The sequence below is a fragment of the Balaenoptera physalus genome, assembly GCF_965194825.1.
Source record: "Balaenoptera physalus genome assembly, chromosome: 1".
NCBI lineage: Eukaryota > Metazoa > Chordata > Mammalia > Artiodactyla > Balaenopteridae > Balaenoptera > Balaenoptera physalus.
This window is the reverse complement of record NC_138882.1, coordinates 115757608-115779029: the sequence shown is the minus strand read 5'-3', so window position 1 is coordinate 115779029 and position 21422 is coordinate 115757608. Positions and strand designations below refer to the sequence as shown.

General features: G+C 43.0%; 1 protein-coding gene across 14 annotated transcripts in view; it reads right to left on the bottom strand.

Moving 5' to 3' along the window:
- The window catches only part of TGFBR3 (transforming growth factor beta receptor 3), a 198569-nt gene that overhangs the window by 38533 nt on the left and 138614 nt on the right, over window positions 1-21422 (bottom strand). For all 14 annotated transcript variants that reach the window (XM_082476818.1, XM_082476814.1, XM_082476817.1 and 11 more), the window contains 4 exons: window positions 13356-13539; window positions 8772-8940; window positions 6358-6505; window positions 524-713 (listed from right to left, as the gene is read on the bottom strand). In XM_082476818.1, the coding sequence (XP_082332944.1) occupies window positions 524-713; window positions 6358-6505; window positions 8772-8940; window positions 13356-13539 (691 nt within the window). The remainder of the gene's footprint in view (window positions 1-523; window positions 714-6357; window positions 6506-8771; window positions 8941-13355; window positions 13540-21422) is intronic.

The following is a 21422-nucleotide window of genomic DNA, read 5'->3' as shown; positions in this document are numbered from 1 at the left end:
TTCAAGTCTTACTATCGATCAGATTCTGGAGAACCTTAAGAACTTGGTAAGCCTCTGCTTTCTCCTCCATCAAAGTGGGATAATAACTCCTGCATTCCCTCTGGATGAGTATGAGAAAGCATGAGTGCTCATGACTATTTTCCTATAAGATCCAGCCTGAACTAAGACTTCTCTCCTGCAGGCCCAACTCCTCTGTATCTCAGCCAAAAGTGATCATTAGGCACCTCTGAGAAAAGAACCCAGGATAATTTATCCTTAATATAAGCACAGCGAAAGTGATCTATAACTAAGTTTTCCAACACGCAATCAACTCTGTTACAAAAAAATCTATATTAAAGATAATTTCCCCAAAATAATCTAGCACAATTCTATATAACTTTAAGCTTTATAGTGAAAAGTAGTGAATGAATCATTAAAATTTGCAACAGAAAAACAGCACCATATAAGCTGAAATGAGAGTTCCTCATTGGAAAACTCATTTGGGGGATATTTTTTATACAAAAAAAAAGAAAATCATACTTACCATTGTTTTCAAGCCGAAGATGAAATCTATTAGCCACAGGAGCCACTGTGTATGATGTTACTGGACTACAGCCATTGTCCAAAGCCCACTTGACCAGACTCTCTTGGGTTGAAGGAATGTCATCTCTTATTGATTTGGTCATTATCATGGATCTTTCACTTTCTTTCCCAAAGCCAATACTGTTAGGAGCCTGAAGATAATAGTAAAATTTCACTCATGAGTGTATGAAATTAAACAGTGCCTTAATATCTGAAACAAATAGATTATTGTGTATGAAAGAAATATTTACTCTTTTGATTCCTACTTTCCTTGGTCTGAGAATACTGATGTGAAAATCTGTAACAGCAGACTAAGAAACATCTACTCATGCTGACTGGTTATACCATTTGGGTTGCTTATGTTGATACAAATGGCATAATCATTTTTGTCATTGGTTGATAAACTAATTATCATAAGCATACCTGGTATGTCACTACAGAGTTAATGTTTAAATTATTAACACACACCAAATATGATACCAAACTTTTCCTTATTTTTATTTAAAATTATATATAAAGTATACAGGTGTGCATGTTATATTTCCCCCAAATCCTATACCCTAGAGTTAAATGAAAGAAGGCACAACTTAGTTACTTCACTGTGGAGACTATCCCACCTTTGTAAACTACTGAATTCCATACAGTGAAACAGTCAATGTTCATATTTCATTTATAATTTATGATCAATTTAGGAATCCTGTAACTGTATACATTTGCCAATTCTATTAACAGAATATGCTTAGATTTTATGGTTTAAAATATTAATTAATTAAGTTACCATCCCTCTAAGTACCTATATATATATATATATATATATATATATATATATACACGCACACACATATTTTAAACATCTTTATTGGAGTGTAATTGCTTCACAATGGTGTGTTAGTTTCTGCTTTATAACAAAGTGAATCAGCTATACATATACATGTATCCCCATATCTCCTCCCTCTTGCGTCTCCCTCCCACCCTCCCTCTCTCACCCCTGTAGGTGGTCACAAAACACCGAGCTGATCTCCCTGTGCTATGCGGCTGCTTCCCACTAGCTATCTATTTTACATTTGGTAGTATATATATGTCCATGCCACTCTCTCACTTCGCCCCAGCTTACCCTTCTCCCCACCCCATGTCCTCAAGTCCATTCTCTACATCTGTGTCTTTATTCCTGTCCTGTCCCTAGGTTCTTCATAACCATTTTTTTTTTTTAGATTCCATATATATGTGTTAGCATACGGTATTTGTTTTTCTCTTTCTGACTTACTTCACTCTGTATGACAGACTCTAGGTCCGTCCATCTCACTACAAATAACTCAATTTCATTTCTTTTTATGGCTGAGTAATATTCCATTGTATATAGTACCAATATTTTTATCCAGCAGTACAAGTAACTGTTAAAATTAACTTTCACTTGGTAATCAGTTACAAACTTAAAACTGAATGACAGAAATCTTTCCAGGAAAGGATATAAAAGGACTCTGAGTAACAAGGACATGGAAGGTAAATTTCACATCGCCTTCTGATCCTACAGCAGTGATCTTCTCAGATGGTGAGGGAGCTGAATGCTGCAAGGGCCACCCCAAAGGGAAGTCACCACATTTTCAACAACTGCTCCAACAGGGCTGGAAGGCCCTTCCAGCAAGCAGATAATGCCATCTCATGCCATATAAAAATCACTTTAATTTCCATGCCCAATTATTTTCTTCTGCATACATGCAGCATTTTTCCTAAATTCCCCATTTGTTTCCCATTCTGTTTGCCCTTAACATGACTAAATATTAATCCTTTCCCACTGTAAAACCATAGAAGATTCACAGCCTCTAAGTTCTCTTGGCCTCTCTGGTTGTGAGATATTGGCTGAGGACACACATTTTCAATTCAAAGCTTAAAGGATCTCACCCAGTATATTTTTCTACTACCCAAAGTGCTTATCTGAGGAAAAACTGCCAGACTGGCCAGTCACAATGATGCATGCAAAGGGACCAGAGAGAGCTTTAGCCAAGTTCTGTAGCCATTTGCAAAAAAAACCCTCAGTTTCACAGGTTTGGATTATTCTATTCTTACTGGGATTCAGAGAAAATTCCTTAGGGAAAGGGAAAGAAGAAACGAAGGGAGAGAGGGAGAGAGGGAGGAAGGAAGGAAAGAAGGAAACGAAAATGAAGTAAAGAAGGATCCAATTTGTTCTTCAAACTTCTTATTCACTGAGTCAATAGCATTTTCTTCAGCACAGCTTCTTCCAGCCTTTCAAGGCAGCCTGTTGTTTTGACTGGCTGGAGTTGCAACATTGGCCTAAACAATACTGCTTGGCCTCATCTGCACTCGTCTTTCATGTTGTTGGACAGCTGAGAAAATACTGTATTTCCAGAATACTATCATCATAACTGCCACCTATCCTTTTTGTAACAATACGGAATGACTTGTTTACACCTTTCCACATTAACTCTAAGTAGCTGTCAGTACAACTCATACTGATTACACCTCGGGACTTACAAGGCTAGAAATCTATCTACGCATTTGTAAAGCAGCAAGGTTTGGGACAATGGCAGGCAAGTTGGTTCCTGGCAATGAGTGAATTCCTCATCCTGTATTTCTAGAAGTCCCCAGGCTTTTCCAAGGCCTCAGTATAGCTACTTCCTATGCGAGTGTTCAAGGAGGTCTCAAATACCACCGCCATTTCCCACTCGTATCTTCACAAAGGACGATGAGCTAAGTAGAGTCTGAGTGGCTTCCCCTCTCTCCCACCACCCAACACACCTGCATCAATACTGCTGATGTCTGGGAGGGGGCATCTGGGGGAAGGGTTAGGCAGAGAGTTGTGCATATTCCCACTGGGATTAAAAAATGTCTTTTCTAAGAATAAACTCACTATTTCCAAACTTGAAGCCCTGAGGCCATATGAAATAGTACAACGGGAAATTTCTAACAAGTTATCTCCATCTATTCTTTTATGTGTTGGAGGTTCTTCCAAAATGTGATTATGCATGGTCCATAAGGGCCCTGAATTAAAAGCCAGAGCTGGGCATGGCGATGTAATGTGGACACTTCTAGTAGTCCCATCTGGCCCCAGCACACAACCCTTTGTGTCTCTTTGGACCATCCTGTCTTTTGGAGGGTGCATTCTACCCAGGTCCCATTCCTGACACACACATACACACACGTGCGCGCCTATGTTTTGTTTTGGTTTGGTTTTTTAATTGGGGTATAGTTGCTTTACAATGTTGTGTTAGTTTCTGCTGTACAACGAAGTGAATCAGCTACATGTATACATATATCCCCTCCCTCTTGGATCTCCCTCCCACCCCCACCCCATCCCACCCATCTAGGTCATCACAGAGCACCGAGCTGAGCTCCCTGTGCGGTACAGCAGGTTCCCACTAGCATCTGTTTTACACATGGCAGCGCACATATGTCAATCCCAATCTCCCAATTCACCCCACCCCACCCCCCGCCCGGTGTCCACACGTCCGTTCTCTATGTCTGCGTGCTCTTCTTTAAATTTACCCCATCAAGTTCCATACAATTCTTTTAGTAGTCATTCGTCTTTGTCTTCACTTTGTTAATTGCTCCTACAGACAAACTTTTAAAGAGTTGTTAATAGAAGGAAGGTGACCCCCCCTTTTTATGGCAGGCACTGTGCTAAGAGCTTTACATGTGTTATTTAATTCTCCTCCAAAATATAAGGACTAGGCATTACTATTCCTTTCTAGAGAAGGGGAACCTGAGGCTCACAGAAGTTAAGTAGTACATGTAGCTGAGAACTCACCATGTGCAGGCAGTATGCTGAGTGCTTTAGATGAAATACCCAGGACACACTTAACAAATAGTTGCTGAATGAATGAATGGACTCTGCTAAACCTCACAAGGACTCTCAAGGTGAGTATTATCATCGTACCCATTTCACAGGAAAGGAAACAGACCCAGAGTTTAATGAGATTGCCCAGTATCAACTGGGAGTAATGGCAATTGGAAATGGGATTTGAATCCAGCCCTGTCTGGCCCCAAAGCCAAGATTCTTTCCACTCCACCTTTTTATTAGCAGGTAACTTTTCCTCCCAGCACAGTCAGAATTCACATCTGAGACGGGAGTTAAGAAATCACAAAGCATGAAACTGATTGGGAGAATAAAAAAGAACATCATGAAACATTACCTAATTGTTTAGCAATGTTGTCATGCATTGTCCAAAATTGGCCTGGAACAGGAGTACGGCCAAGGAGAGCAATATAAACAGATCTTGCACTGGGATGAGCAATCTCATTTCTAGCCTTTCTGATTCATATGAGAAGTGGGGACGTTCAAAGTGAACTCCAGGACTGCCATGGACCAGGCACACGTACTCAGGGAGAGAAAGAGCCATTGAAGGGTCAGGGCCAAAAGAACATTTACACAAGCACTCCAGCAGGGAATTAAAATGTACCGTATGTTTTTGCCTTTCAAAGCACGATTCCCTTTCCTGTTTTTGTTATTCTGAAATTAAAAACATTTGGTTGGTGTGCCAGGCAGCAAAGGCTGCAGACACCCCTGGTCACCAACACCCCTCATGCCATGCCAGGGAAGGCAATCAAAACAGCTCTGACTTCAGAAAATCACTGCTGGGCTTTGTGCTCAATACCAAATTAATGTATCACCATTACACATGATGGCTCATTGGGATCACCTCAAAGTTAAGAAAAAAAAAAAAAAAAAACCCCACAGGAACCAGAAATGATTACTTTAAAATTATGATGTGTGTGCTCATGGCTTTGCCTGCTGCCCCTGGCGAATGCTTGTACATGACGCTGCCCAGGGGACCGTTGGCTCTGTCACTGCATTATCACACGGAAGGTGCCATGAATGAATAATACTAACGCCAAAGGCATCCCTCTCCCAAAATAGTGAAAACGTAAAACCCACTCCAGTTGATTCAATGCAGGTACTGAAAGAGGAACTGGCCACGGTTTTTATAAAAGACAATGCACAAAAATTTGAGCTCACAAAAGAGATGCTAAAGAGGTAATTATCTTCTTAAAAATGAGGAGGGGCAATTCTTCTTTAACTTTCAATATAATTTGCTCCAATATTCTGTCAAATAGTTATCTCCCTAAATACTTGAAAAAGATTTATTTTACCAAATTTCAACATTCATCTTTTCAGGAAACTAGCTACTGTTTGCCTGTCATGCCACCCAGCTAAACTTCTTAAGTATATTTTCTTCATGAAATATAATGCTTAGGGAACAGGCTCGGGGATCCTTTTCCAGCATCATCTCACTAACCTCTCCATGGTTATAATTCTTTTATCAGTGTTTTACCCTTAGAAGCAAGCAAAAAGACATGCCAATACCAAGTATTTATCCCAAAAAGAAAAATGGGCTGGAGTCAGCTGATTTCCCACACCTTCCTTAAATATCCAACCCCAAAGTGAGAGCTGATATTTAGGACCACGACACTGAGGCCCCTACAGGGCTCTCAGCCATGAAAGGCTTGTGTTCATTATTTTATACTTACTAAGTCTGGAAAGCACACTAATACGTTTCAGGAATTTCACAAATGAGGCAAGTGGGGTCCAGAGAGGGTAAGGGACTTGCCCAAGGTCACAGTTTGTAAATGGCAGAGTCTGAACTTAAATCTGGGTCTGTACTGACCCCAAAGACCATGTTTTTTAACTACCACCCCGCCCGCCCTTGTCAGGAGAAGCCAAGGAGCAGCCTATTTTATAAAGTGAAAAATAACAGAGAGAAACTTCACAAAAAGAACACATACAAACACAGCTTAAATTATCACCATTCATCAAAACAAAGAAACGCTTAACTAACTTACGATAACTTTCAGGTTTCCCTTAATATCAAAAGATTTGATCACCCAGTTGACAGACTTTTTGCACTTCAAGATCAGGATGAGATCTTTGACCACCTCAGGATCCTTTCGAGAAGGTCTTATGTCAATTATGATATCCACCTGGAAAGCACTGTGAATGGAAAACAAAGGCAGAGTTAGGACCCAAATGCCAGAAAGTTGCAACTATCTTCCCCTCTTCCAAGTCTTCATGTTTCCAGTGTCTGGCCAGTTGATTAAAAAGCTGGAGTCGATCCCAGGCAAATGACATGTGCAAAACAGATTGTTAGTGCACACATAACAAAATGGTTTTACATAACAATAGAAAAATATGCCTGTGGATAATTAGCCACTAAACTTTTTCTCTTTGTTGAAAAAAAAAAAAAGGTGGTTACTTAATGCAGCCACTTTTTTTGTTTGTTTTTAACATCTTCATTGGAGTATAACTGCTTTACAGTGGTGTGTTAGTTTCTGCTGTATAACAAAGTGAATCAGCTATATGTATACATAGATCCCCATATACCTTCCCTCTTGCGTCTCCCTCCCACCCTCCCTATCCCACCCCTCTAGGTGGACACAAAGCACGGAGCTGATCTCCCTGTGATCTCCCTGTGTGATGCGGCAGCCACTGTTTGAAATGGACGTGAACAAACCCGGAGAGTTTACTTTTGAAGCAGAACTGTTGCTTTTTCAGCCTCCAGCACCTTTGATGTGTAACAGTCTAATCTGCTATGTGCTCAAAATCCTTCAGAGCAGTAGTGGGCGGCAGTTTGGTGAGTGGGATGACAGGGTGGATGGAAGAGGGAGGCAGTAAAAGCAGTGAGGAAGCTTCAGAATAAAATAAGAGGCAAAAGGCTAGAGAATTTCTTGACTTATATAAGGTGTGCTTATGCCATTAACATTTGTCACAAAATCATATCTACATTTACTTTCCCAAACTTCTGGATATACAGTTATTAAAATAAAAAAACAGATGGTCAACCAAGTGATTACTGGAAAATTAATGAACACAATCCAAACTTCTAAGAATCCAGTATAAAAGAGAATTTTTACCAAACAATAACATCTCTGTCATTCTGGATTTAGGGGAAAGTCTTTATTTCCATCTTGGTTTTACACACTGGTAAACCGTAAAATGAATGATATACAGTACTCAAATGAAGCCTTAGGCTTAATATCTAAGCACATTTGCCAGATTGCTTCTCTTCCCATTCCCTTTTAATTTTCCACAAATTCTTCACATGGAACAGAATTCCATTTCCAATCCTACCAAAACCGATTGGTAGTTTATTCACTTTTGAAATCAAAGTTTCATTAGAATTTTAACTGTGAAATCCTTCTATAATATAAATTTACATTTTAACTCACTAGTCCCCATGAAATGCAGGTGAAAGTGGGAGAAAGGCCTACTTTCTCCCTTTTCTTTCTTTCTTAAATTCCATAATCATTCTTGATAGAGTTAAATTTCCAGTCCTGGGGCAGGACGCTGGGGGTGAGAGAGAGAGAGGTAAGTGGTATCTAATGGCTCTTTGGTGTGTCACCATGAAGGGCCACTCCTCTGACACACACACACACACATTCACACACAGCTTTAAACAGTTATGAGTGCAAAAGTGCTCTGAGGACACTATAAACAGAAATCTGTTAAAAAACATAGTATTAAAAAAACCCACATAATATTGTTAAAATAATAATTATGTTAACAAGGTACATTTTGTAATTTTCTTAACAGGGATAACCTCAGTCAAAGGAGATAATAATGCAGTAAGAGTGACTGTTCTATAACTAGTACAGTCCACCCTCTGTGTCTGCAGGTTCCACATCTGAAGATTCAACCAACCACAGATGGCAAATACTGGGAAAAAAAAAATTCCAGGAAGTTCCAGAAAGTAAAACTTGAATTTGCCACGTGCAGGCAACTATTTACATTGTATTTACAGCTATTTACATATTGTATTAGGTATGATAAGTAGTCTAGAGATGATTTAAAGTATACAGGAGAATGTGCGTAGGTTATATGCAAATACTACGCCATTTTGTATAAAGGACTTGAGCATCTATGGATTTTGGTATCCGAGGGAGATCTGAAACCAACCTCCCACAGACACCAATGGACGACTATACCAAGAAGTTCAAATCAGGCTTCAGAACTCATCTGGGCTATATGGGATCTAGAGACAGATGCAGAAAATAAAATATGACACTGGTACCTTTACTCCCTTCTTCAAAGCTTCTGTGAATCTCACCCAAAGCATCAGTGGCTTCTTCCCCCTCACACGAGGGAGGGCTAAGCCTCTCCCTGTCTCAAGTCGGAATCATATCAAGTCATATCAGATCTTTGTTTTTCACCTCTTAGTTCAGAAAACACACACAACACACACACACTCACACTCACTCACCTGTAGGGGTTAGAGTTGGGGGTGATTAACTCAATGATGTGTACTTCCTTATCTCGGGGCTGGCTGGATATCACACACCCTTCTGCAGCTTTGGGCTGAAGGTACTCGGCAAGGTAATTGAGGGAGAGAAAATTCTTCCCTATGTTGCACGTGGGAGGGAACACTTGATCTGAAAGTAAAAAAACACATTGAACTACGTGGTAACCAGACTCAAAGGAGAGACGATAACAGTGACACTGGGCAAGTGCAGGACACAGGAAATCACAAGCTTGTGTCCTGAAATGCTTCCTCTGTGGTCACCAGTGGCCTCCTACTGACCAACTTCAGTGGCCTCTTTTGGTCTAAATTCTCTCCTTTCCTGTTCTCTTTGATTCTGCTTTGTCCTCACCCATTTCCTCTGACCTATCTTCCAGCCTCTCACTAGTTCCTCGTCTGCCTATCCTTTAAACACCAGAGTGGTCCTCAATCTTTGGTGCATATCAGAATCCACCTGTTTGGACCCCACCCCAGAGAGTCTGATTCAGAAGATCTAGGTGGGACCTAGGAAGCTTTCTTTTTGAAAAGCTCCATAGTTAATCCTGATATAAACCAAGACTAAGAATCTCAGTTCCTTCCTCAACTCTCTTTTTATTTCGTTTTCTTCCTAGATGATCTCAATCACTCCTGCGGCTTCAACTTATACCTAGATCATGACTCCTGAGCTGCAGACGTGCATTGTCATCTGCCTACCAAGCACCTCCCACCTAAAACTCCAATAGATATTTTAGTCAGCATACTCAGCACTGAATCCAATGACCTATCCTATCCCCAAATATGCTCCTCTTTGGATATCTGCTATTTCAATTAACAGAAGAACCAGCAACCTAACTAATTCTCTGGCACACGGTGTAGAATTAATCATTCCTTCATATTTATCCCTCAAAGCAATTTATACTCTAAAAGCTGAAGGTAACAGTTTAAGGGAAACAGTGAGGGCAGACCTCTACTCTTTCCCATTATCTTGACACAGACAGCGAATGTTTATATGGCAGTTTACAGTTTATAAGGTGCTTTCATAAACATTATCTCATTGTGCTGAGGGCTGTTCATCACCTCCACCAGGGAAAGTGATGCAATTACTAACAGTCTGAAGATACTCCCCCAACGGCACATGCTGCTTACACAGCACCATGGCTGATGGGATTTCCATTTAGTGGTTTAAATGTTTAAACAGAACTTGAAACTGCTGGCAGTGTGACAGCTGGGACCAATGTCAAGGAAGTTCTAGGTGTAGCAAGCTTTTTTCAGAAGGGGTAATTAATCAGAGCCCTGGCACTTTAATGAAACAGACTTCTGCCTTTTTCATTTAATGGACAGCACGCCAGGGTTCAGATTCATATGCAAGTCTCACTTAGGAGTGAGGAATCAGCCCGGGAGTTCCCAAGATTGGGTTGATAGTGCCCTCCCCTGCCTGCCCAACTGTGCAACCTCCCCTGTACTGAAGCTCACAACATACATTGTGGCATCCTGGCTCCGTGCACCATGGCACCCCCAGTGCCACCCCTAGAACAGAGGGGACCAGAGGAGTTCACGAGGCCCCCGCTTGGAGGCTCGCCTCAAGAAAGTGTTGGCTCTGCATTCTGTATTCTTCCCTAAAGACCCCCTCAGAGAGAAGAGGCCAGGGCTCTGCAGACTCAGGCCGCTGGAGCAGCCTCCCCTCCACATCTGCTGAGGGTTCTGCCAGATGAGCAGATGAGGGGCGCACACCCTGCGGCTGCAGCCCTGCGGATGCCTCCCCCAGGTCACAGGACAGAAGACGATATTGGGGTGGCAAGGCTGAAACTTAATCAAGAATCAGAGGGTGGATGTATGGGCCAGGGACAGGTCAGTCTGGAACTCAAGAGACTAGGACCCTCCTGGGACTCTGGCCCATATACCCAGTTCATAGGTGTGCCTGGGGTGCATCTGGCACATATAGAGTAGGCACATGGCATACGTTTCCTGAATTAACAATGGTGTGAGATTTGAGACAAATAACAAAAAACTCACCCACATTGTGACCCTCCAAAGCCACCGGGAAAGGTTTAATTGTTTAAAAGTTGATGTAGTTAAGGGCTTAAGTCCCAGCTGCCATTGTCACTAAGCTGAATAAGCTGATCACTTTTTGTTGTGCGTGCATGCATGTGTGTGGGTTTTTTTTTCCCCCCAAATGACCTTCCGCATGCCTGGCATCAAAACTTACACCAACTGCCAAGCAGAAAGGAAACCACAAAGGGGAATCCCCGGGTAGAAACCTGGCAAGTTTGGGGGAGGGGGGAAGTCACATGCTTATCTGTATTTTAGGAAAGGATTGACAAACCACTTTGAGAGCTAGAATAATATACTCTAAGAACCTGGGAGGTAATGTAAACACCTCATGCTGCCGCTATGGAAACTGAGGCTCCGGTGGTAGGTAAATCAGAGTGTTGCCTGAAGCCTCACAGGTAATGAGACCAGCTAGGATAAGAACCGAAAGCCCTCAGTTCTTCCACTCTAAGCATATAGGTTAGAGCAGTAGTTCTCAAACGTTAGCAAGCAACAGAATCACCAAGAGTGCTTGCTAAAACACAGATGGCTGGACCCCAGGGTTTTCAATTCAGTTGGTCTGGGGTGGGCCCAAGAACCAGCATTTCTATAAGTTTCCAGGTGATAAGGATGCTGCTGGGGTGGGGACCACACTTTGAGAACCACTGGGGAAAGAACAAGAGGAGGCTCATGGCCTAGGATTCCCGACTCAGTTGGGTAGAGACAGGTCAGGTTCTGGGAAACCAGTGGATGAGGTTTGTTCAGCGGAGTCCAATCCATGGTGATAGACCACATCGCCTTGTGGTCCACCAACCTAACCAAGGACCCTCACTCTCCCAGCTGCTCCTCTCCATGGTATGGGCCAGTGACTTATACCCAACTGGTGGCTGGAGTCAAGTTTCAGGGGCTCCAAAGGTGTTGCCAAGGAGTTAAACAGTTTTTACTGGGTGGGACACCAGGTCCTTAAAGTCCTTCCCTGATCCAGCGTGCAGCCTTGGGGAAGTCATGGAACCCCTCACTCCTGTACACAGAAGCTCATGCACCGTCAAGAGAAAGGAGCCCAACATTCTACACGTTACCATAACACATATTCTTATTCTAACAAATTCCAGGGGGGTAATCAATATTCAATCAATATGCACCAGAATTCTGCTTCAGAAATAGAGACTATTGGTCAGGGCTTAGAACCTTTATTAAAAGAGACTTTTTGTTTTGTCCCAATGGGACTTGACCTCTATGCTTAGCTGCCTGAATCCCATGAGAGTTTAGTAACAAACTTCAACTTTTTGAATCCAGTTCTCATCTAAAACTCTTCCTCCCTCTACTCAACTAAACAAGTCTTCCCACCCAGGTAGCCTACTTTCACGTTTAGGTTATGCTCATTTGGCTAAGACTTAAAATGCAGCATCAGGAAATAAGCATTAGACTCAAAGGTCAGGAAACCTGAGTTTGAGTTCTAGTTTTGCCACTTGCTAGTAATGTGGATATGAGCAAGTTAGGTTAACCCTCCACCAACCCCTCTGCAAAATGGTGGAAATAACGGTTTTCTCCTAGGATTACTGGCAGGGTTAAGAGGGGTGCATGTGAAGGCACCTGATATGGCCTCTGCGCAGAGCACACACTCAACTTCAGGGTCCACCTCTTCCTGCATCTACATCAAACATCCCAGATCCAAAAAAGGGCCAGAAACTAGCATTCAATAATTCATTTGTGCTGCCACGCTGCCTGTGGAAGAGGTGACAATTGCTGTGGGTTTCAAAAGAAAGCAGATGGACCCTGAGGACCTGAAATGCCATTTTCACACAATCACCTGACTGTAACAAGGACCCATTCACAAGAGTTGTTATTTCCAGTAACTTATTCGGGAGCTCCAAATATACTCAACTAAAAATAACGATTAAAAAGTTATTTAAGAAATAATATGCTTTCAAAGTTGAGTCACCAGATATTTATATCCCTCTGCAAGGCAAGGAAATTAAAATGGGCAATTTCTTATCAAGGCTAAACAGTTCCTTTCTCCAATAATTTGTCCTTGTAACAGGCATTAGTATTAAAAATATTTTCAAACACTTTTCCTCTGCTATTGTCCAAAACATAACTGATGTCTCGAGGCCATAACGCTGACATTGGCTTCAAATGTCTACAGAATTATAGGTGGGACGAAGCTCTAACTGTTGACCCATCCTGCTAACTCTTCCTACGTTCCATCAGGTATCCCCTCCTTTCCCACACCTCAGCTTCTCGGCCTGCGCTCACTTCTTCTGACTTCTGTGCATGCGTGTCTTCTAAATTCTACACAACAACCTTCTCCTCTCTCAACCAGGCTACTCCCCACTTCTCCCCCATTACCAGGTCTGTTTCCTCAGAAGGAAAAAGGGAAGGAGGGCATGTGGTGGGGAGCAGGCCCCCGTGATCCCTCAGGTCCCCGCCAGCTCCAACAATCTGTAATTCTATAATTCCCTGCCCTAACCACCTGGTCTCAGAAAAGAAAAAAACTGACTGTCATAAATCAGTCAGTAATTGAAGCCACATAAAATTTACCTTCCCCCACTTTAATATAAATGTTTCTTGCTGTCTTGAGTTCAGTGAATGAAGTAACTGCTCCGTATTCCTTTCGGGCCCAATTTAACAGATGCTCATTTCCATGCGGGAAGCTCCTTTCCTCTGTTTCTGCTGACAAGGAGAAGTTTCCTGATGAAAAATGGACCACAGAACCCTCAGACACCTAGAAGAAACAGAATTGCATATTTAATGTGGTGCAGTCACCCAGAGCTGAATCATAATTAGAGAAAGAACTAATCAGACAATTAATGGATATTTGTCAATCCAACCTCTTCCCTTTGTTACATAGGCACATCATCTTTTTTCAGCAGCTGATTCAAGAAATAATCACAAGCCTACCTTCTTCCAGGTAAAGACAAAACTACAAACAATGCAAGATGTCCTTTTGAATTTTTAAAGAACTTTGTGATGAGAGAGTGCATTGTGAGGAATCATGAGACTTATCATCACTATTTTCCAGATACCTAAATCGAAGGCCAACCTTTCAAGTAATGAGTTTCAAGTTAAATAGGAAGGCTTGGTGAGTGTTTTCATGGGCTTGTAATGGGCTTCTGGATCAGTGCAAGTGATCCCAAAGGCCTGCTAGCACCTGAACTTGACGTCCGAGTCTTCCACGGTTGCAGTCTCTGCCATCAGAGTCACCACCACAGGAACACAGTAAGAGTCCCTTTGGTTTAATGTCTCCTGAGCACTGAGATAAAAAATGGCCAGAGCTGGCCAGTCTTCTACCACTTGATACTACTTCCTCGCAGTGAGATGAATGTGTATTACAGTTTATTTTGTAAGACCCCCAAATTCCCATAGATAATGAAGTCAAGAGGCTGTTAGACTGATCCTCATAAAACTTTTGGGATGATTTATGCAAGTCCCACATTTTTGCTGGATGTATTTAGACCATTGCTGACCTAGCATATCATGGTATATATAATTAACACAAACAAAGGGGGAAAATTATCATCTTGTTGCTGTACTGTAATTAAATTTAGCTGCTGGTGAAAATATGCATGTCATCTTTATTGGCTAGCATTTACAACTGATTTTATCAGTGTCAGGGTGGAACCTCAAAATGTGAGCAAAAAGGCTCAAAAATTCCCAAGCCACGGAACTCTCAATGTTTTGTATTAAATTTCACATTAACAACAGAACTACCATACGATCCAGCAATTCCACTTCTGAGTATTTATCCGAAGAAAATGAAAACACTAACTTGAAAAGATATATGCACCCTGCAGCATTATTTACAACAGCCAAGATATGGAAACAACCTCAGTGCCCATGGATGAATGAATAAAGATGTGGTATATATACACAATGGAATATTTTCAGCCGTAAAAAAGAATAAAATCTTGCCATTTGCAACAACATGGATGGACCTCAAGGGCATTATGCTAAGTGAAGTAAGTCAGACAAAGCCAAATGCCATATGATCTCATTTATATGTGGAATCTAAAAACAAAACGAAAAACCAAATTCACAGATACTGCGAACAGACTGGTGGTTGCCAGAGGTGGGAGGTAGGGGGTGAGTGAAATGGGTGAAGGGGTCAAAAGGTACAAACTTCAACTTATAAACTAAATAAGTCATGGGGATGTAATGTACAGCTTAGTGACTATAGTTAGTAACACTGTATCGCATGTTTGAAAGTCGCTAAAGACAACAGATCTTAAAAGTTCTCACCACAAGAAAAAAAATTCTGTACGTATGGTGACAGATGTTAACTAGACTTATTGTGGTGATCATTTTACAATATATACAAATATTGAAGACTATGTTGAACACCTGAAACTAATATAATGCTATATGTCAATTATACCTCAATAAAAAATGTTTTCACATTAACTATCATTAACAAAAAGCAAGCAGTTTCTTAAGTGGTTATAGCCAGACTAACAGCAGGTTGAGGGCAGGGATTTTGCTTAGGGTTCTACCCTTGCCAGCAGTGTTTCCAGCCTCCACACACATACAAAATAGTACTTACCCTAACTATTATGCTAGGCATTAATATTTTCTCTTCAACTATATGTACATATACCTTTTAAATGCTAGCAAAGAAGCACTTCACCGAACTGATTCCATCACCTACTCATGCTGTAGTTGCCCTCTTGGCTGAAAACTAGAAGCATCTGAAGAGTTTCTAAATATCCTGAGGCCCAGGCCATATCCCGGATTAGAACTTGGGGGTGGGAGCCAGGCATCAGGATTTTTTAAAGCTCCCTGGGTGATTCCAATGTTCAGCCACAGTTGAGAAGCCTAGCTTTAATGGGTATTGCATGATCCACAGTTTGAAAAGCCCAACGTGCATCTCACAGTTTCCTCTACACCAGTGGTTCTTAACCAGGGGTGATTCTGCCCCCCAGGGAACATTTGGCAATGCCTGGAAACATTTTTGATCGTCACAACTGGGAAGGAGGAGCTACTGGCATCTGGTGAATAGAGGCCAGAGACGCTGCTAAACATCCTACAGCGCACAGGACAGCCCCCATAACAAATAATTATCTTAAATGTCGGTAGCGCCATGACTGAGAAATCCTGGTTTACGCTTTGGACTGACCGAACGTTAACTGCCACTCGAACATCTACTGGACCCCCAAATTGGATCCCCAAATTGACAGCTCTTTCTATCCTAGAAATTGGGCCGTTTAGTACTTAATAAAGAATAATAGAACCTTTCTGGTTTGTATTGGCTTGGGAAATCTGGGACTAATCATTAATAAACTGAGCGTAAACTCTGACCACTGACAACAGTCACCATTTACTGTACACTTACTATGTATCAGGCACCATGAAGTGCTACCAAGGGTAGTAATGACACTTGCTGCATGTCCCAATGCCAGTTATAAGCAAAACCAGTGGGGACCATTTAGCTTTGACCTTGTTTTGACATCACCTGCATAAGAAAAAGCTCCTGAACCAACTACCTGCCAACAATAAGCATGCCAACTCTATGCATAAATCCTCTGAAGCTTAGCTCCTCATCAACACTGAACTTCAAACAATGTTTATCTGATTTTCTGACTTAAGCACTGTAGTAAAATTTTCTTTTCACTGAAAAGCACTTGTGCTAAAAAGTCGTTTTTATTAAGCCTGTCACCGAAAAAACCCACAACAGCCCAAAGGCCTTTGTCCCACTGCCAGCACAGTTCTGAATGCTTAGGCAAGCATCCCTGGATGTTCTGCTCTTTTTTTCTCATTCATGTTACAGCCATAAAATAAAACACTTGGGCTTTAAATACGTTATGCAGAGAGTACATTTCTTCAGAGTGGAAGGTGGGATAGATCACCCTGGTGCATTCCAGAGGCAAGAATGTGAACAGTGTAAATAAGAGTAGAAATGGGGAGCAACTCGGGAACGTATCCTGAAGTAATTAAAAGCGACGCCACCGTGTAGCTGACTCCTCGGAAGGGGCAGCTCCCTCCGTGCGCCGTGCACTTCGCGCGTCCGTCTCCCCCAGGGCCAGCAGCAGCACAGATCATACACTCAGGGCTGAGGAATTTGGAAAAGGAGTCAACTGCCACTCCTCAGGCGCATTCCAGTGAGAAGAAAGCAAAGCTGCCAGGGGCAGAGAAGCGTCCCTGACTGTGGGTCAGTGGAAATTTTCTGCCGCGGCAAGGGGTTAGTCGGTGCTCCTTCTGACCACCAGTTCTCTCACTCTGACCCCAACCCCCAACGAGTTTTACAAGGTGGTGTTATTTCCACCTGATCCTCAGGATGACCTGTGAGGTAGGCTAGTCTGATTTCCACGGTAGAGAGGAGGAAACCTCCGAGAGGAGGAAACCTCTTGGGTAGGCTAAAGGCCTACCCAAGGTCAGAGAAGCAGCACTCCTTCCCTTACATCTTCCCTTACAATCTTCCCTTACACCAGCGCTTCTGTAATATAAATCAAACCAGAACAGGACCAGAACAGGACACTTCGGACTCCCGCTTACAGCTGGCCACCGCCTGAACCCTTCCAGAAAGAAGACCTGGGTAGCTCCCAAGGCAGAAGAGTTCTCCTTCTACATTCTACCTGTAAGATTTGCCCTCCGTCCACTTGTCTGAGGTGGGCCTTCCAGACCAAAGAATTCCTTCCTCTTTCTTCCATGAGATAAGCCTTCAAATGTTTGAAGACATCACTCAACCCCAGTCACGACTTCACTTTTTCAGGCCAACAGTCCCAACTCCCCCCAACTCCTCCCCAGACACCAAGGTTGTCAGAGCTTCATCAGCATAGTCTCTGGCATGTGGTGCCTGGAACAAGACCTAGGGTTTTGGGTGTGGTCTGATGAGAGTACTGTGAAGGTTAGTTTTAGGTGTCAAGGTGACCGGGCTACAGGTACCAGATACTTGGTCAAACATTATTGTGAGCATTTCTGTGAGGGTGTTTTTGGATGAGATTAACATTTAGATCAGTAGACTAACTAAAACAGATTGCCCTTCCTAATGGGTGTGGGCCTCACCCAATCAGTCGAAGGCCTAAATAGAACAAAAGGCTGGCCCTTCGGCTGAGTAAGAGAGGATTCTCCTGCTGACGGCCTTTGAACTGGGCATCAGCTCTTCCTGGTTCTACAGCAGCCTGCTGCCCTTCGGACTCAAACTGGGACATTGGCTCTGCAGAATTTGAACTTGCTAGCCTGCATAATCACGTGAGCCAATTCTTTACGATAAATATCTTTCTATATCTATGTGAACACTGCATGAGGCCCAAGATCACATCAGCTTTTATATCAGCTGAACCCTACTATTATCTCATAATCATTAATTTATGCTTTAAACATACATCCAACAAATATTTATTGAGTGCCAGGCATCCTTCTAGGTGCTGGGGATATACTAGAGAGGGCAACAGACAAAATTTCCTGTTTTGTGAAGCTTACAGTCTAGTAAGGAAGTCAGAGGAACAAAATATAAACAATTAAAATATATGTTAATAAGTGTGAAGGAATGATATAAATTGAGAGAAGAGGAGGGGGCACTATAAAGTGTTGTGATGGGACAAGTCTAACTGAGAAAGTCACTGAGCAGGTGAAAAGCTGAAGGAGATGAAAGAGCCGGGCACGTGGATGTCAGGGGAAGAGTTCTCGGGTGGAGGGAGCGGCGAGGGTACAGGTCTCGCATGCGGAAGGGACAGCAAGGAGGCCAGTGTGGCTGGAGCACAGAGGTGAGGGGCAGATGAGTAGGAGGAGAGGTCAGAGATCACAGAGGAGACCAGTAGGTCCAACAGAACCTTACAGACTGTTGCTAAGGACTGTGGTGTTTAGTCTGGGTGAGATGGGCCACCATTGAGAGTTCATGAAAACATCTAACAGACGTTTTAACAGGATCACTCTGGCTAATAGGGCCAGTCTAGACTGCAGGGAGACAAGGAGCAGGAGACCAGTAGTAGACTTCTGGAACAATCCAGGGGAGAAAGAACAGCAGCTCACACCAGGGAGGTGGAGGTGGAGGTGGACACGTCGATACCTAAAGCCCCAGGTCTTTATTTTATCAGCTTGAGACTCCTTCCCTTACACCTTCCCTTACATCCTTCCCTTACACCGGCGCTTCTGCAATATAAATCAAACTCTTTAGACCCGTATTTCAACTCTGTAAAGACCACCTACACATCCTCATTCTGTTCGCTGTCAAAAATCTCTAAATTTCATGTGTGCGCCAGCTACACATTCATCTAAATCCCTGAGAAGCTGAACCAGACAAGGCTGAGGTCTGTGACTTACAGGCATGCTCCCACGCTGACCCAAGCACATTAAACAGCACTTGCCCAGGTTGTTTGCCAACTACAAAGTAACCCAACGGAATTATCCTCATATTGCCTGTAAGGACGTCATGCTAGAACCTGTTAAGAGCCCTCTGGAAATAAAGACATGACACGTCAGTATCACCACTCCTATACCAGTCAGCACTCCAGTCCCTGCCTAATCTTCCTGGTGTGCTGTCTGTCCTTACCGGAGTCCGGCTTGGGTTAAAGTTTGTGGAAGAACAGAGATATAAAGAGAATAACAAAAAACAAGACATAGAAGGAAAAATAGTATTTTTCTAATAGGAGAAGCGGTTACAATCACTATTGCAAGGATAATAACTACATGACTGAATACGGAATTGTTTTAAAAAAGTGTTAAAGAGCAAGGGTTTTTTTGTGTTTTTTTTTTTAAACATCTTTATTGGAGTATAATTGCTTTACAATGGTGTGTTAGTTTCTGCTGTATAACAAAGTGAATCAGTTATATATATACATATATCCCCATATCTCCTCCCTCTTGCATCTCCCTCCCACCCTCCCTATCCCATCCCTCTAGGTGGTCACAAAGCACCGAGCTGATCTCCCTGAAGAGCAAGGGTTTTATATTTGGATAAAGTGGCAGAAACTTTCCAAGGCAATTCATTCCAGCCCCCATCTTCCACCTTATCTGTAGGTCCTTGTGCTGCTACCACCACACTTCCGGCCCTTATGTCTCAACCAACCTAGTATCTCAACCATTACAGTAACCTCCTGCTGTCCAAGCTGCCAACCCTGTCTCTCTCCAACCCTCACCCATACTGTCACCAAGGAGATCCTTCTACGAAGTAAACACATGATGAGGCAGGATAGCATCTAAGCATCTGACTTGGCACATGACCAGAGAGGGCCTCTGCCTGCCCCACTTCCCACCACTCTCCCAAGTACTTGCCATATGGAACCACTCACAATGGCAGGACACATCATGCTGCTTCAGATCTCCTGGGTCTTTTTACATCCTGTTCCCCACCTGGCTTGCTCACCCCCTCTTGCTCGCCTGGTAACCGTTCCTTGTCCTCCACAGGTTTTCACTTTCTCTGTAAAACCTCCCAGACTCCCTTTCTTTCCTCGGGATGGAGCTACCCTCCGTGCCTTGTGCACACCACTAGCCCAGCCCTTCTCTCGCATGAACTGCTATTATTTACCAGCAAACCTGCCACCCCACTTGACAATCACTTGAAGGCCAAGAGAGCGCCTAGTTTGTTCTGAATCTCCTGGCCTGGCAAGGTGCTGGGCACAAAGCAGGGACTCAGTAATTGCTTGTTGAATGAAAGCTCAATGGTGTTACTTACAGGAAAGGCTATGCCATAATTTCTTCATTCTCACAACGCTTACTTCCCTCACTGCCCAGAAATGATCTTTCAGCCAGGCTTTAAAGCTAGTATTTGATTTTTCATCTAATAGCTCCACCTAAAAACCAATTATTAAATCATTTAGTAGTTCCATGTCTCCCCGCAGAATCCACTAAACTTTCCTCCTGCTCGCTAATTAAAACCCAGTCCTCTGACATTCCCTGACATGACAAACATCTTCCTGTGGGAACAAACAGAGCCCTGGGCTCTGAGAATCCTGAATCTTAGCAAGCATCCATTGAAGGGGCAAACGTGAAGCACCTGACTGTCCAACAAGCCCCAGGCTTCAAAATGCACACTGAGCCACCCCTTCTCCCGACTGCTCTTCCCTACTGAAACCACGCACAGCATTTGTATTTTACATTCTGGTTATGCTACCAGACTTTTTAAAAAAGCAGAACATTACTCTCTCTGCCAGCGCTGGGAGTTTTATTACAAGAACTTACGGCTAGGCAACAAGAGCCAAGTTTATTATTTTTTCTGGATCAGATTCAACAACCTTGTCCAAAAGAGCAAGAAACAAGCAAAAGAGGCAACCGGCCCTTTTGTTTCCACACCTGCGTTTAAGCTTTAACTCTTAAAGTCCTAAGCAGACCCACTGAAGCCTCAAGATTGGTCTCCCAAGCCTCAGTGAAGGGAACCAAATGCCACCTAATGGGTGCAGACACCATTTTCCTGGAACTGAGGCTCTTCGTCTTAGCACTTATCTCAGCACATCAGCTGACTCAGAGGCCTGGCGGTTGCCTCACAGTCTCTCTGCGGCCTCCCCCAAGCTGATGTGGTCTTCAGTGAGGAGGGAGAGAGCATCTTTGCTGAGGATAATGCCATATTGTAAGGCCTCACCTAGTCCTACCCACCTCCTCCCACCTCGTCCATGCTCCCAGATGAAAACGCGGGCCACACGTAATTGCATGGGTGGCAGCTGAGTTTCCTCTGAAGTT